Raw genomic sequence first — 14338 nt, 5'->3', positions numbered from 1 at the left:
TCAAGTACCTTGAAAACAGGAGTGCAACCAGAGTTCTGCTTTATGAGTTTGGAAATTGCACTTTCCTGTTTAAATATGTGACATGTTCAACCATATGTGGTTCCTTTAAATCTATTTCTAGACACTAAGTATATTTAAGGCAGTCACATGTAGCAAACCGGTTGTAGATACAATTGCACAGCATCTTGTTTCCTCTCCTTCACTACTAAACTAGCTTAAAGACTTACCTAAGTCTCTGTTAGCAGACTTTAATGTGTGTGTAGGAATCGCCTGGGGACCTGGGGCTCTTGTTCAAACGTACGTAGATTCTGATTCATGAGGTTTCGGGTGGGACCTGAGACTCTGTATTTCTAACAAGCTTCCCGAGGGTCACTTCCATTTCTCTCAATTAAATGGGCACTTTGCAGTCCTCATCTTCATCTCCGTGGCATGTGACACCATCCTCATCATCCTTGCTTCCTTGATTTCTTAGACACTGCTCTCCTCGTTTTTCTTCTATCTCTGTCTCCTCCTTTTCATTGTCCTTTTCAGGCTCATCTTCTGCCAGCTGCGAACAATTAGAATTCTTCAAAGCTCAATCCCCCTCATCTTTCCATTTACTCCATACCTTGCCCTTAGCTCAGTGGTTCTCAACTGAGGGGAGGTGTATCTTGTCCCCCAAGGGACGTCTGGCAGAGTATTTGTAGTTTTCACAACTCCAGGGGAGGGGAGGGAAGGGGCGATGCTCGTGGCGCCTAGTGGGTAGAGGCTGGGGATGCTAAATACCCTACAATGCACAGGACAGCTCTCCCCTCAAAAGCTCCCCCCCCACACACACAGACACCTCATCCCAATAAAGAATGCTTTCTCAGTAGCGCTGAGGTTAGTAAGGGCAGTGCTTCTTAAACTGTAAAATGCCTGGCAAACACCTGGGTCTGTTGCTGAAATTCAGATTCTGATTTATCAGGTACAAAGTGGGGCTTTTCTAAGGAACTCCCAGGAGGCGCTGACGATGTTGGTCCAGGGACCACTGTTTGAATAGCAAGTCCCTAGACTACATCATTTCTGCACAAGGTGTCCGTCACTGTCATTGCTGCAGGAGACTTGAACTACGCATCTCTAGCTCAGCTCTCTTTCTTAGCTCCATAGACTGTGGCCAACTACTGACTCAGCATCTCCAGTTTGGGTATTGGAAAGCTCCCCAAATCAATATTACTAAGCCACACTTGTGATGTCCTACCTCCAAATACGGTCCTCTTCCAATGCTGTCTTGTCCAGTTAACTCATTTTTTACATCTCAGCTCGGTGGCTTTCCTTAGACAGCCTGCCCCTTCTGTTCCCCAACGGACTCAGTTCTCTGATGTGTAACATGAGAATTACATAATCTTCTAGAACATTCCTCCTTTCCTTCAAAGCACTTGAATCCCCCTCAACACGACTATCTGATTGATGAGTTTCTGAATAAGCTCTGGGGAAACAGGGAATATTTCTATTTTTGCTCACCAGGGTCTCCTCAGCCCCTAGCACCATGCCTGGTCCATGGTGTGCACACAATAGTATTTATTGACTGCCTGAATAAAATGAATGAATGAATGAGTACAACTGACAGCTTCTAAATACTACATCAATATAATGCAGAATACAAATTCTAAGTAACTACATCCTACACTATCTCATAAATGCTGAAATTATGGAACCCAATCAATAATATAGAGTCTTAGAAATGATACCTCTAGCGCCCCTGAAGGTAAGGACTCTCTACCTCCTGTAAGGATGAGAAACCTGTAAGTTTTGGTCTTAGGCTTTTAAAAGAAGAGTCTTCTTCATTTCATGAATCCAAGCATGGCCTGACGTTTTACAGACTAACTTATTAGTATAGTTCATTTAATTGAGATTTTACTCATTTATCATTGATTCAGAATGGCACTTTGGAAGGAGTTTTCTCTTCTCTTTACATTGTGACATCAACTCCTGAAATGGGGAAGGATGGTGACTAGAACTTCTTTCCTTTTACCCCTTCCTACGCTTCTCACGGGAGACAGAACGACTTGTCGGATTGGCGACAGTGGGGAAATGGTCACTGCGCCTGTTTGTTCCAGTCTCCTCCTGGCTCTTGTTCTCTAGGGGCAGCCCGAGCAGAGCAGAGCACACCCCCTCCTTGTTTCTACCGCCCTGAGGCAGGGCGCCCTCGCTCTGGGTTGAAAGCTTGTATTCCTTCTTCTTTTCTATCTGTAGCTGGGCGGAGCAACTCAATGGAGCCAGAGGGGTTGGAGAGTTATAAGACGACAAACGCAAGCTATTGGCATCAAATTTAGCAAATGCTGGGTCTTAACCCCCACCTGACGTCGGTGTGTATTGCTCAGCTAGAGAGAGGTATAAGTAACCAGGCTTCCCGCAGACCCCAACAACTCTGAAAAGTTCCCTTTCTAAATGGAATCCTAAATTTCCAAGTGAACTTCACCAAGGCTGGACTTGGTGCAACTTTGGTGTCCAGCGCCGCTTAGGGAGAGATCAACCCTGCCCATCACATTCTCGGAAGAAAGCACTTTATACTTTTGTATATAAACCTCGGTATGGTCTCTCTCAACAGAGCTTTCTAAAAGAAGTTTTATGAAAACAGGCTATATCAGGAAAAATGTAAACGCACGTGTGACAATGGAGAAAACCAATTATACCTAGAGTCAGTGGGAATATCAGGAGAAGGTGGGGAGGGGTAAGAACGGGAAGAACTCAATTCTGATTCTTGGAGGTAAAGAAGTGTCACAGGGTCCTATGCAAATGAACATGGCACTCCTTCGTACTTCTGGCTTTTCTTCTTCTTCTTGCAGGATCATAGGAAAAAGCAGAACTAGGGAAATATGGGAACTTGGATCAAGAAAAAGGGACTTTCCTCCGATAAGTTTTAAGCAGGAAGTGGTCAGCGTTCTCATGGTAGAAAGATTATGGAAAATGAAAAAATTATATTTAATAAAAAGCCTACAGAAATGAACTCTGGGTATCTGAGACATTTCTGGAAAGTCTGATGGACTTAAATTCAAAGAAAATGAGAGGAGACCAAATAGTGATTGAGAATACGTAATGCATGGAAGAGCTAACGAACGAAGTATCACCCTTTAAATTAAAAAAATTTTAATATACGATTATAATACATGAAATGTTGAGCATAAACTTTATACACAGCAGAAATGGCTAGTAGAAGAAAATTCCCAGATACTGTATGCTAAAAGAAAAAGATTAGAAATATTCACTGTATGAGGAATGTTCTATATATGTATAATAGCAAGTGAGCATTCCATCATCTGTGACTTGCTTAATGTTGCCTGTGGGAAGCAGGCATGAAGCCCCCAAGCATCATGTCCACCCAGAGACAGTTTTCATGAACTCACAGTTCAGTAGGATGAAAAAGACGGTGAATCCTCAAACTATTAAATTACAGCAGGCTTTAAAGATGCCATTTATGGGCTGGGGTGGGGATGAGGGGGTGGTGGAGGAGAACAGTTAGTAGTTAGATTATTCAGAAATAGACAGGGAGAGAGTGCTCAGTGAGTGAGACTGGAATCGAGAGAGCGACAGAGGGCACTAGAGAGATGCTAAGAGGGTGTCACTGCTACAAAAACCACGGTTTAACATGGGGGTCATGCTGTATGAAAAGAGGAAATGTGTCATACGGAAAAGAAGGCCGCTCACCCGGTTAACGCAGGTTTTTCATCTATGCCTGCACGTGCAAAGGGCAATGCACGGCCAGCCCCATCTTGAGACACCAAATCAAAGCAGTGGAAATAAGTGGTCAAAACAAAGATTTGATAGTCTGTGGTCTCCAATATTTTTGACATTGCCGTCTCATCAATAAACAACATTGAACACACAGCCCTCCCTATTTCTGTATCAATACACTGGGTATATGATAAAATAGCCACAGACACACTTTCTAAAAGATGATTATATCTATTCTTATATTTTCTTCCCACACCCCACTTTGGAGACCTAGCCAAGGGTCTCAGTAGCAGACCGGCAACACCCATGAGGTTCCATTAGGTGGCACTCTGCACCGTATAGGTAGAACCACAGTCAGTGTCCAATTCAGTCAGATACTAGGAAAATTACAGTCAAGACATCCTTTAAATCATGAACACAAGCAGCAGCTCTACTGGTCAGGACTTACGGGACTGCGCATCAGTTGTCCACCTGCCTCTGTCTCTACCCAAATCTGCTCAGTGTGCTTGCCCAAACTGTCTTCACATTTCAGCCCTGGACAGAACTGCCAATCCTGTACGGTTCGATTATATCCCTCTTGAAAACAAGTGCCTAATGGGAAGCAATTTGAGCTGAAGTGCAGCTCCATTTCCAAGCAGTGGGTTAAGAGTGCTGAGGGTTATACACAGAAGGAGAAAGAGAAATTGAGCATACCTGGGGGTTCGGGCTTTCTTTGCTGAAGTGATCCCTGAGTTAACAGTCCCTGGTATCCCAAAGGAAGATGTGGCCCTTCCCAAACGGGGCTCTGCAGAGCAGCTGCTTCAGAAGCACTTGGGCTAGTTTCAGAAATGCAGAGTCCTGGGTCCCAGAGATCAGGACCTCTGGTGTGGAGGCCTGCAACCACATGGTTTCCAAGCTCCTTCGGTGATTCTGATTCCCTGTAAAATTGGAGAAACAGCTGACCTGGCTGGACAGAGCTGGGTCAGTTCGGGGCAGGGCCATCTACTGCCCCTGTGACCTTGGCAGTTGACTTAACATGTCTGACCCCACCTTCATCTCTGAGTTAACCCATCCTCTTTGACACGGGGCTCTTAATACCAGCCTCATAGAGCTGAGGTGAAGATTTAACAGAATAAATGAAGCCTTGAACTTGGCTTTGCTGCTATTTTAATAAATATGATTCCTTCCCTCCTCTTCCTCCTGCAGCCCCCACTCGATAACACTGTCCCGGTACCAGTGACTTCACCCTCCGCCCTTCATCCTAAGATCCTCCTTGCTCTCTCCTCACCCTGTCATCCCCTTGGGGGCCTGTCCTCAAGAGTAGGAGCCAAGTTGGTGATTATTTTAAAACTCATTCTTCTAATTCAGCTTCCTTCGAAAGGCAACTAAATGGTGGGAAATGAGGACCTAGGGCAGTGAGATGGGCACTGTAAACCATTTTATTTAATGCATATCACCTGCTTACAAGGTCCTGCTTGGCGGGCCTCCTCTTGGACCTGGCGCAGGAGTGTTACTCACTGTTCCAGGGTGACTGCAGGACAACAGGCTAGTTCTAACTGCCCAAACAGCCCCCCGACCCCTGCTCTTCTTAGCAGCTTGGTCCCCCTGGACAATGGGCCTCAGATATGGGTTCATGGAGATGTTCCTACAAACTTCTATGGCTCAAGACGTAAGCTCAGGAAATTCACTATTCTGAAAGCCTCTGGAATCTCTGACCCGCTACATCTCCTTGGCCAGTGAGAAGTGAAGTAGTCATGTGTATCATACAAGACAAAGATGGTGCCCTAGTTGGCTGTCTCTGTCTGGCCTTTGCTTCAGGGGTGTCACCAGCCAGAAGGACACTGAGAACCATTTTCTGTGTGTGGAAGCATCTGCCCGCCTCACCCTGACCACTGGCGGGCTCTAGGGATGTGTGAAAACTGCCACAAGGCCACGGGGGCTTCCTGTTATCCTCCAGAACCTAACAGACTCTCTCTGGAGGGTGCTTGTTGTGAGACACTGGGACTCAAACCTCCTCAGTCAGTTTGTCTGGGCTCTTCCAAAACAATTAATATAAATGACGAAGAGGGAGAAGGGATATATACATGAAGAAATACAATCATTGAAATGTCATGGCAAACATGTTAGAAATTAATTACAACCCAGCAGTAGGGTCATCTTGAGGCAGAGCACCAGATCTTACTCAGTTTCTTAACCCACATGCTTGAAAGTTGGGATAAGCTGAAAGAATATGAGTTTGAATGTGACAGAGAGTCCGGCCAGTGTCACCCAGGGAAGGTTTCACCATGCCAATTACAGAAGCTCGTGCTCACTGAAGCAGGTGGGGATTTACTCTGTATGTGTGGGAAAGAGACCAGTTTTAAACCAAAAGTACACACCAAACCACCGCTTCCGAACAGAAGAATCCACCTGCAACAACAGCTCTTTCTGTTCATTCTTGTGTAGGACACGAGGCTTGCCGTGGGTGCCTAAAGCCGAAAAGGAAACTGAGAGGGAGGGGAAGGCAAAAGAAGAGAGATGGAAAAACATATAAAACCCCAAACAGTGTGACACTGCCCTGTTGTCATCTCAGTGTCACCAGCATGGATGGCCCGTGTCACCAGGCCTTCTTCCACACAATCTCATCACAAGTTTGGGACTTTCTCCTCTCTTTGTAACCCTTCCCCTTCACTAGGTTGGTTGGTTGGTTGGTTGGTTGGTTGGTTGGTGCCTCTCGTGTTCTCCTTCATTACATTAGCTCAATGACAGGGATTCACTTTCAGTCCTCGTGTTCTCCAGAGAACATCTTTTGAGTCGCCCTCAATCACGTTCTTTGGTCATTTCCCTCCCACACTGATATTTGTACTTCAGAAGATACAAAGAATTCCCAGTGCTTCTTAGGCTCAAGGGCTCGAGCTTCCAGCAGAGGTGACTGGTGGCATGTCCCACTACTAACTGCTCCTGAGGCCTGGTATCCCAAGGCTCTAAGGAGGGATGAGCTTCCACACCAGGCCAGTAAATCTGTCCCATAACCAGTGTTCTCTGCCCACTTGAGGGCGTGCAGGAGAGGTACAGGACAAATCAAACCTTATCCCCACCCCCGTTTTAAAACTGGGGCATAAATACCCCACAGGAGATGCAACCTGGTTCTCTCTGGTTAGGATGAGAAGGAGGAAGTAAATAAAAAGCATGTTTTATGGGGGTGGAGGGGGACAGGTTCCTGAAAAAGAAGAGTGTGCATCCTTGCTGTCCCCATTACAGTTTCCTTGGAGACTGGGGAACAAGACGCCCAGGTTGTTAAGTCACCACTGCCCCCCTCATATACTCTGTATTCCCTGACTACATTTAAGAGACCAGCTGGACCTAAGACCATTCAGACAGATAGAGCTGGAAGTAGATGTGAGGATGGGGCCAAGAGACCCTGAGTCAGCAGCGGGGCTATGGTTAGACTCATCTTCTCTCCGTTCTATGGGCTGCAAACACTTGCTTTGCCTTATTCTCAGCCTTAACACTTACCTGCCTAATGCTTCCCTTGGCTTGGATCCTAACAGATGCCCAAGTCTTGCTGAGGTACAGCCTCTATCTGAGGAGGAAGGACACACCCTGGCCAGGTTCAGGGTTGAAAGAGGTTGGGAACCCCTTGATGGTAGAGTGGGATTTATGGAGAATCAGGAGTCCCTTCTAGAGCAGCGCCAACCAGAAGCGGGTCAGCTGAGAGCAGGACACTCAGAGCTTGGCAGGAGAACTAGCCATCATGCGCTCCTGGTGGCCTGAGTTGGTGGCTTTTGATCTGTGCCATCTATGAATGGCTCCAATAGAACAAGACTCCACAGAAGACTGTCAGGAGGTTCAAAGAGTGACTTGTCGAGATTACAAAGGAATTAAAATGAAAACCGTCTGTTGAAGTGCTTTTGGTCATTTCTTACAACAAACCACTGTACACAATCTCATGTTGAAATACGTTGTGGTTTCTGAGTTGCATAGTTCTCAGTTTCCCTTCCTCTTGATCCATTTCAGATATTTAAGTTGTCTTCAAGTGCTTCATGAATCACCAAAATAGCTTAAACCTTATGTGTGTGTGTGTGTTTTTTGGCTGCACCTCGTGGCATGCGGGATCTTAGTTCCCCGACCAGGGATCGAACCCGTGCCCCCTGCAGTGGAAGCACAGAGTCTTAACCACTGGATCGCCAGGGAGGTCCCTGTATTTATGTGTTTTAATAGAAGAAAGTTTATCATGCCAAAGCCAATTTTTATGATGCTATCTTTGTTTTCACCGAAGAAGGCATCTATGAAGTACAATCAAGTTTATAGAGGTTGTCAGATCATTGGCTCTATTCAATCCAGAGATTAATTTGGGAATTTGTGACTCTTATTAATTGATTATGTGTCCTTTGGAAATAATTTATATACTGTGTATGGATAGCCATCCTTAAAGTAAAACCTTTGGCTTTTCCACATACGAGGAAAATACAGTATCTCCCAGCTCATACTCTCAGATGTGAACCCTTACACACTATCTTCCAAAGGGCACAGACACCTCTGTAGATAACTTCTTTCACGAAATAAAAGCAAATTGGTCACGTTTCAAACTTTGAACTCATGCAGATTTATACCCACTTGGAAGGTGTGTCTTCAGAACATCTTGGTCCTTTCTGTTCTTTTTCTGAGTAGTGAAGCCGAAGCTCAAGACTGAGGCTTTCTCAGTGTTAAGGTCGAAAAACCTCTGTTCCTCCCCCGACCCCCAAATTTAAAGGAATCCATGCAGTTGTCATCCCTGCCTGATAATTCTAAATAAATACACGCTCTTGGGGTCCTTCTTCAGAGTTTACCACCAAAATCGTCTAATGTTGATGGATCAAGTTTTCAGATGATTATAAATATACAGTATTAGTTAACAAAGCAGTTTGAAAGATAATTGGATGAGGCAATTTTTCTTTGGATACAGTACTTTTCAATGCAGATGAAAATATTTGTCTTAGCTTGGTTGCTATAACAAAACATCACAAACTGGGTGGCTTAAAGAACAAACATTTATTTCTCACAGGTCTGAAGGACGGAAGTCTGAGATCAGAGTGCCAACACGATCTGGTTCTGGTGAGAGTCCTCTTGTGGCTTGCAGACTGCCCACTTCTCTTTGTATCCTCAGTCCTCTGGCTGCTTCTTCTAAGGCAGTAATCCCATCATGAGGGCTCCACTCTCGTGATCTAATCACCTCTCAAAAACCCCGCCTCCTAATACCATCATATTGGGGGTTAGGATTTCAACATATGAATTTGGGGGTGGGCACAAACATTTAGTCACAGCAATATTTAAGCAGGTAAATTATCATCAAAGGTGAAGAGCATCATTTTGCATAAAGGCAGAGCACTTTATTTTTCTCCCATTTGTAAGGAGACTATGTCCATCAATGGCAAAGATGTTTCTATTTCCCCACAGAACCCAATAACAGGCCCAGGGGAAACGAGCGAGGAGCACTTGAGCAGCAACCACCTGTTGGGTGCCAACACTCAGTCTGCACAGAAGGGGGTGCTAGATTACACTCAAGCAATTGGTTGAGGAGTTAACTGTTTTTGTTTTTGGTTTATTCCCACTAATTAACTCTGGTGCATTTTAATGTCATATAGGTAGACCCTGAGCATTTTTTTTTTACCCTATTTCCACACATACCAGTACTTCTTAAGGGTAGAAATGCAGTTCTTCTCAATTTAGTGACTGTGTGTTTACGTAATAATCACAATTCCAGGAGAATCAAAGTGCCATGTCCTCTACTTGCCACCCTTCTCCCAACAGTATTTTATACAGGAGCAGAAGGCAGAGACTCAACTGCAAATGGAGACAGAGAGAGCTAAGAAAGATGACTTGACGCTTATATAAATCCCAATTTTCCAGTTCCTCTGTCATCTATCGGTGACTCCTCTCCAATATGGGCAATCTCAGGGCTTGGAAAAGTTTAAAACACTCTTTTGGTGGGACACGGATGAGCCAATCTAGGCAGCCGAGCCTCTCCTTGGTAAGTTAGGCAGTCACATTTTGCAAAGAAGGGCTAGGCTGTCTCTTTGAACACCTGACTGTAGGTCACGTGATTGTCTGTGGCCAGGGCGTTTTTCAGACACTGCCAGAAGTACGGATGAGCCTGTGGGTTTGTTGGCCACTCAAGGACAGAACTCCCACAGAGCCTCTTCCGGAGCTGGAGAAACTTGGACTTCTGAAGGGGCTTCTCAAGGAATATCAAGATAATTACGTCCACTTTTTCATCCATGAGCCTCTGATGGGACAAGTAAAATGCTATCTTAAAATTCTCAGTCTTTGCATACTTGTCTGTCATGACAAACACTGTCTTTTTGCTAAGCTGTATGCTCTGGGAAAGATTTTCCAGAACAGGCTGCCCTGGTAACCAGTCCCTTTCCTCGAGACATAAATTAAAACATTTCTCTCTTGGGTCTTCCAATTTGGCCACCAGCTCATCCAAAACCCACTCTGTCACTGCTGGGTCTTTAGTGTCATACACAATAAAAGCATCGTAGCAAGAATTTGGTGATATCAGACGTCGATAGCCCTTTATTTTGGCCTTACAGAAATGGTAACTATACCACACATCCCAGAAATAGAGATGGTTTGCTGTTGTGATCATCATCAGAAAGAGAGCTGCCGATATGGAAAGTGAGAACAGGACGAAGTTAGTCAGATCTAACTCACAGGTATATAGATCCAGAGACACTACACTCTGGCCCTTGTGTGCTCCTGGTCCCATACAAGTCACATCTGTGGCCAAGTAAGGAATCGTCACCTCTGTATGGTTAACCCACCAGACAAACCACACAGCATCACAGTTGCACAGAAACCGATTGTGATGCAAAAACAGAATGTTCAGGTTGTTGAGGACGTTTTCTGGAAAACTAGTCTTTTGGATAACCTGGATTTTATTTGAGCTCAGGTCCAGATGCCGTAACTGGAAAGCATCTTGTAGAAAATACTTTGTCAGGTGCCTGATTTGATTGTTCTTAAGTATGAGCTTCTTGAGGCTGTGGGAACAGTTGGATAATCTCTCAGGGACAGTCTTCAGTTGGTTGTAGCTGAGGTCCAACGTTTCTAGATTGCTCAGGTACTGGAGTCTTCCCCAGTTGAAAGACGTGAGCCCATTTTTGGCCAAGGAGAGAGTCTTCAGATTTGGAGGCATACCATCAAAAACTCCACTAGGTAAGAAACGCAGGGAATTTTCAGAGATGTCTAATTCCTCTAAGCTCAGCAGATTCTTAAAGAGTTTTAAGTATCTATTATCACCATCTCTCCATAAAATATCCAAATGATTGCCTCTGAATTCCAGAATTTTAAGAGATTCGCTCTCCATGGTCCTGCTGGTGGAGGTAGCGATGTCATTGTTGTTCATCATCAGTTTCTTCAGAACCTTTAGGTTCCTGGTGAAATTTAGCATGTGAGTTATTCCTTCTGATTGAAAATAATGGCTGTTACTACTTATATCTAGGACTTCCAGGTTGCGTAGCTCCTCAAATGCCGTTGAGTAGAGTAAATCAAGCCGATTGTTAGAGAAGTCCAAATATTTCAACTCCACTAAAGGCTGAAATTCACTACCATTAAGCGTCTGGCTAATGCTATTTCCCGATAAGTTTAGGCATTTGAGGAAAGAAAGATGCTGAAACTCAGAAGACTTGATAAAAAATATATTATTTCCACTTAGGTCCAAGGTCGGCCCATACTTGTAACAATCTTCATTAAGAGACAAGAGGGAAGGAGGCTCTTTGCTTTTGGACCTGCAACTCCTTGCAAATTCATCATACCTGAAATAATGTAATGCTTCAAGGACGTGGGGCCCATGACCTTCTACAGAAGTTCTCATGTTAGAGCAGAAGCCATCTTCACTTGAATCTCCTGAAGGTGATATTTTATTCACTGAGAGATCTATGAATTTCAATGTTTTAAATTGGTTAAATATGCTGAGGTCAGCGATTTTTATAAAGTTAGTGCCAAGATCAAGAACTTCAAGATTGGAAAGATTATGTAATGGGGAGAGGTATGAACTTCTCAGCTCTTTAAAGACATAGCCTTTGATCCGCAAAACTTTCAAGTTTTTCAGTGAAGAAAATGCATCTGACAGATTCATAAATGCACGATAGACCTGAAGTTCATAATTGAAAGACAGATCCAATTGGACAAGGTTGTGGAGAAGATGCAAAAATTTGGCATCCCCAATTTCTTTGGCCAAGAAGTTTTGGGAAAGATCTAGTTCCTTAAGTTTGTTAACGTTTTTAAACCATCTTTGGGGCACATGCTGAAGAGAGTTACTGTGTAGACGTAAAATTTGTAATTCTGTCAATGCATCAAAAGCATTTAGGTCGATATGTAGGGGAGAATTATTTTCACAGGGTGTACAAGGAAACGGAGCATTATAACAACGAGGGCAATTTCCACTTAGGTCAAGAACTTGCAGTCGATTGAGGTTATTAAAATCATCTTCTTGGATCTTCGCAATGATGTTGTTATAAAGATAGAGTTCAGTTAAAGTAGGTGGCAAAATAGTGGGGACAGCTGAGATATTGTTATCTTTTAGGGAGAGCAATTTTAAATTTGTCATATTTAGAAAAGCATCTTTTTCAATGGAAAACGAAACATTACAAGGATTGCGATAGTAACAGTTTTGGCCCAGGTAGAGTATTTCGAGGTTGGCCAGTTCTGTTAGGTTCTCTTTCATGATCGAAAAGATGTTGTTGGCCTCAAGGCTCAGCAGCTGTAAGCTGGGAGGAAGATCCTGAGGTATTTCTAGAAGCTGGTTTCCATCCAGGTAAAGAGATTTTAAATAAGTGAGTTTACTAAAGCTGCTGGGTTCAATCTGCAGCCTTCTGGTACACACATTGTCTTTTGGCCCCGGTCGAACAGGTACACAGTTGCATCTGAAATCGATCTCTACCAGGTGGTCCAGCCGGTAGAAGGACGCTGGAGAGATACCCGCTATATGGTTAATGGTGAGGGTGAGGTTGGTGGCATTGGTGGGAATATCTCCAGGAATTTCTGTCAAATGCTTGTCTGTGCAGTCCACGATCACATGGGCGTTTGGAGCATCCAGAGTGACATCACAGGGCAGAGTTTTAGGAAACCATCTAGCCCCAAGGAGTTCGGAAATTAGGATCATGTTAAAAAGGATGAGAAATTGTCTCTTCGAGGTCCACATTAGAAACACCTGAAAGTATAAGAAAGAATAAATGGCCCTTCTAAAATACACCAAGAATCAGAATTTAAAATTGCCGTTTGCTGCCTCTCTTTTGCTACATTTGAAACTAAACAGTCCGGGTTGATGGTTCTCACCGGTCTAAACAGCACCCCGACCTCCACCCCATGACTGTAGTTGTCAATTACTGAGGTTCATAAAAAACTTAGTTACATATTTAGCTTTTAGCATCTTAGCTTTTCAGTATTATAGCTTTTAAGTTGGGAGAAGCAGTGTTTTCCTAGTCACTGTTATTTAGAATGCTGCAATGGGAAGAGCCATCAGTTAGCTGCCGAAGTCTGAAATTTGAGAGGGGTGTGCGGGGGTGAAGGAATGTTAAAATGCAGCTACATCTGGAAAGAAAAACTTTAGTGCAGTTAATGTTTGTTTGTTAAGCCTGCTCTGGTACACATTAGAAGAGTCCTTCACAATACTCGAGCCTCTTAATATTCTAAGGAGGGAAACAAAGGTGATCCATTACCCCCATTTTACAGATTAAGACACAGCTCAGCGATATTAACTGATTTGTCCAAGGTCGCACAACTCCCGCCATTTTGGCACTACTATCTATAAGCCGGGCTTTCCTCTTGGGCTGTTTTTGGAAATCATCTCCGAGATGATTTGGGGATGAACGTTTTCCCTACACATTGGGTTTATATTACACAAATTTGGAAAGGGGAGGGTAGAGAGTCAGGGCACTGCCTGGGTGACCCCCAATTGATCAAACAGGATACTCATGGGAAGGAAAAGGGAGGGGCTGTTAATAATTTATGCCAAGACTACAGGCATAAACTAAGACTCCCTCAGGCCAACTGAGACATGTGGGAACCTACTCTTAATGGCGATTCTTGGGCATCCAGGTTTAGCATGAGAGACACTTGCACCCTGGGAAGAAAGACCTTAAAAGGGAACATGGGACACACTTGAAGAGCTTTACTAACCATCATATTAACTCGAGCTTGCCCTGCGTAGAGGGTGGTTTAACCACAGGCTTGCTCTCCAGTTTCAGGACTTGTAGCAGTATTTTCCTCCAGAACACTGGTTTTCATTTAACCGGTGTTTATCCATGGAATGATCCAGCCTGTGTCTCTACAGCAGACTTCCAGCTCCATTAATGCTTCTGTCCTCCCAATTGACTGAATCAACCAGTCATACTGATATCTAATAAACCAAGTGTCTACTTCCCTTAATTCCTCCAATGGAAGGTAAATAAGCAAAATTTCCCCTCAGCTTTCTTTTTTTTTCCGGTATGCGGGCCTCTCACTGTTGTGGCCCCTCCTGTTGCGGAGCACAGGCTCGGGACGCGCAGGCTCAGCGGCCATGGCTCACGGGCCCAGCCGCTCCGCGGCATGTGGGATCTTCCCGGACCAGGGCACGAACCCGTGTCCCCTGCATCGGCAGGCGGACTCTCAACCACTGTGCCACAAGGGAAGCCCGAGCCCTAACTTTTGATCACGGTGTCCAAAG

The 14338-nt window shown here is 44.4% G+C and overlaps 1 protein-coding gene across 1 annotated transcript in view; it reads right to left on the bottom strand.

Moving 5' to 3' along the window:
- The window catches only part of TLR7 (toll like receptor 7), a 101280-nt gene that overhangs the window by 62812 nt on the left and 24130 nt on the right, over positions 1–14338 (bottom strand). The window contains exons 2-4 of the mRNA XM_027096578.1: positions 7168–12844; positions 6051–6158; positions 4387–4610 (exon numbers count right to left, since the gene is read on the bottom strand). Of these exons, the coding sequence (XP_026952379.1) occupies positions 9695–12844 (3150 nt within the window). The 3' untranslated portion in view covers positions 4387–4610; positions 6051–6158; positions 7168–9694. The remainder of the gene's footprint in view (positions 1–4386; positions 4611–6050; positions 6159–7167; positions 12845–14338) is intronic.

This window comes from Aethalodelphis obliquidens, unplaced genomic scaffold (genome assembly GCF_003676395.1).
Source record: "Aethalodelphis obliquidens isolate GAN/ISIS:26980383/991018 unplaced genomic scaffold, ASM367639v1 scaffold104, whole genome shotgun sequence".
In the NCBI taxonomy this organism is placed as follows: domain Eukaryota; kingdom Metazoa; phylum Chordata; class Mammalia; order Artiodactyla; family Delphinidae; genus Aethalodelphis; species Aethalodelphis obliquidens.
Note: the sequence above shows the minus strand (reverse complement) of the source record. Positions and strands in the feature narration are given on the sequence as shown.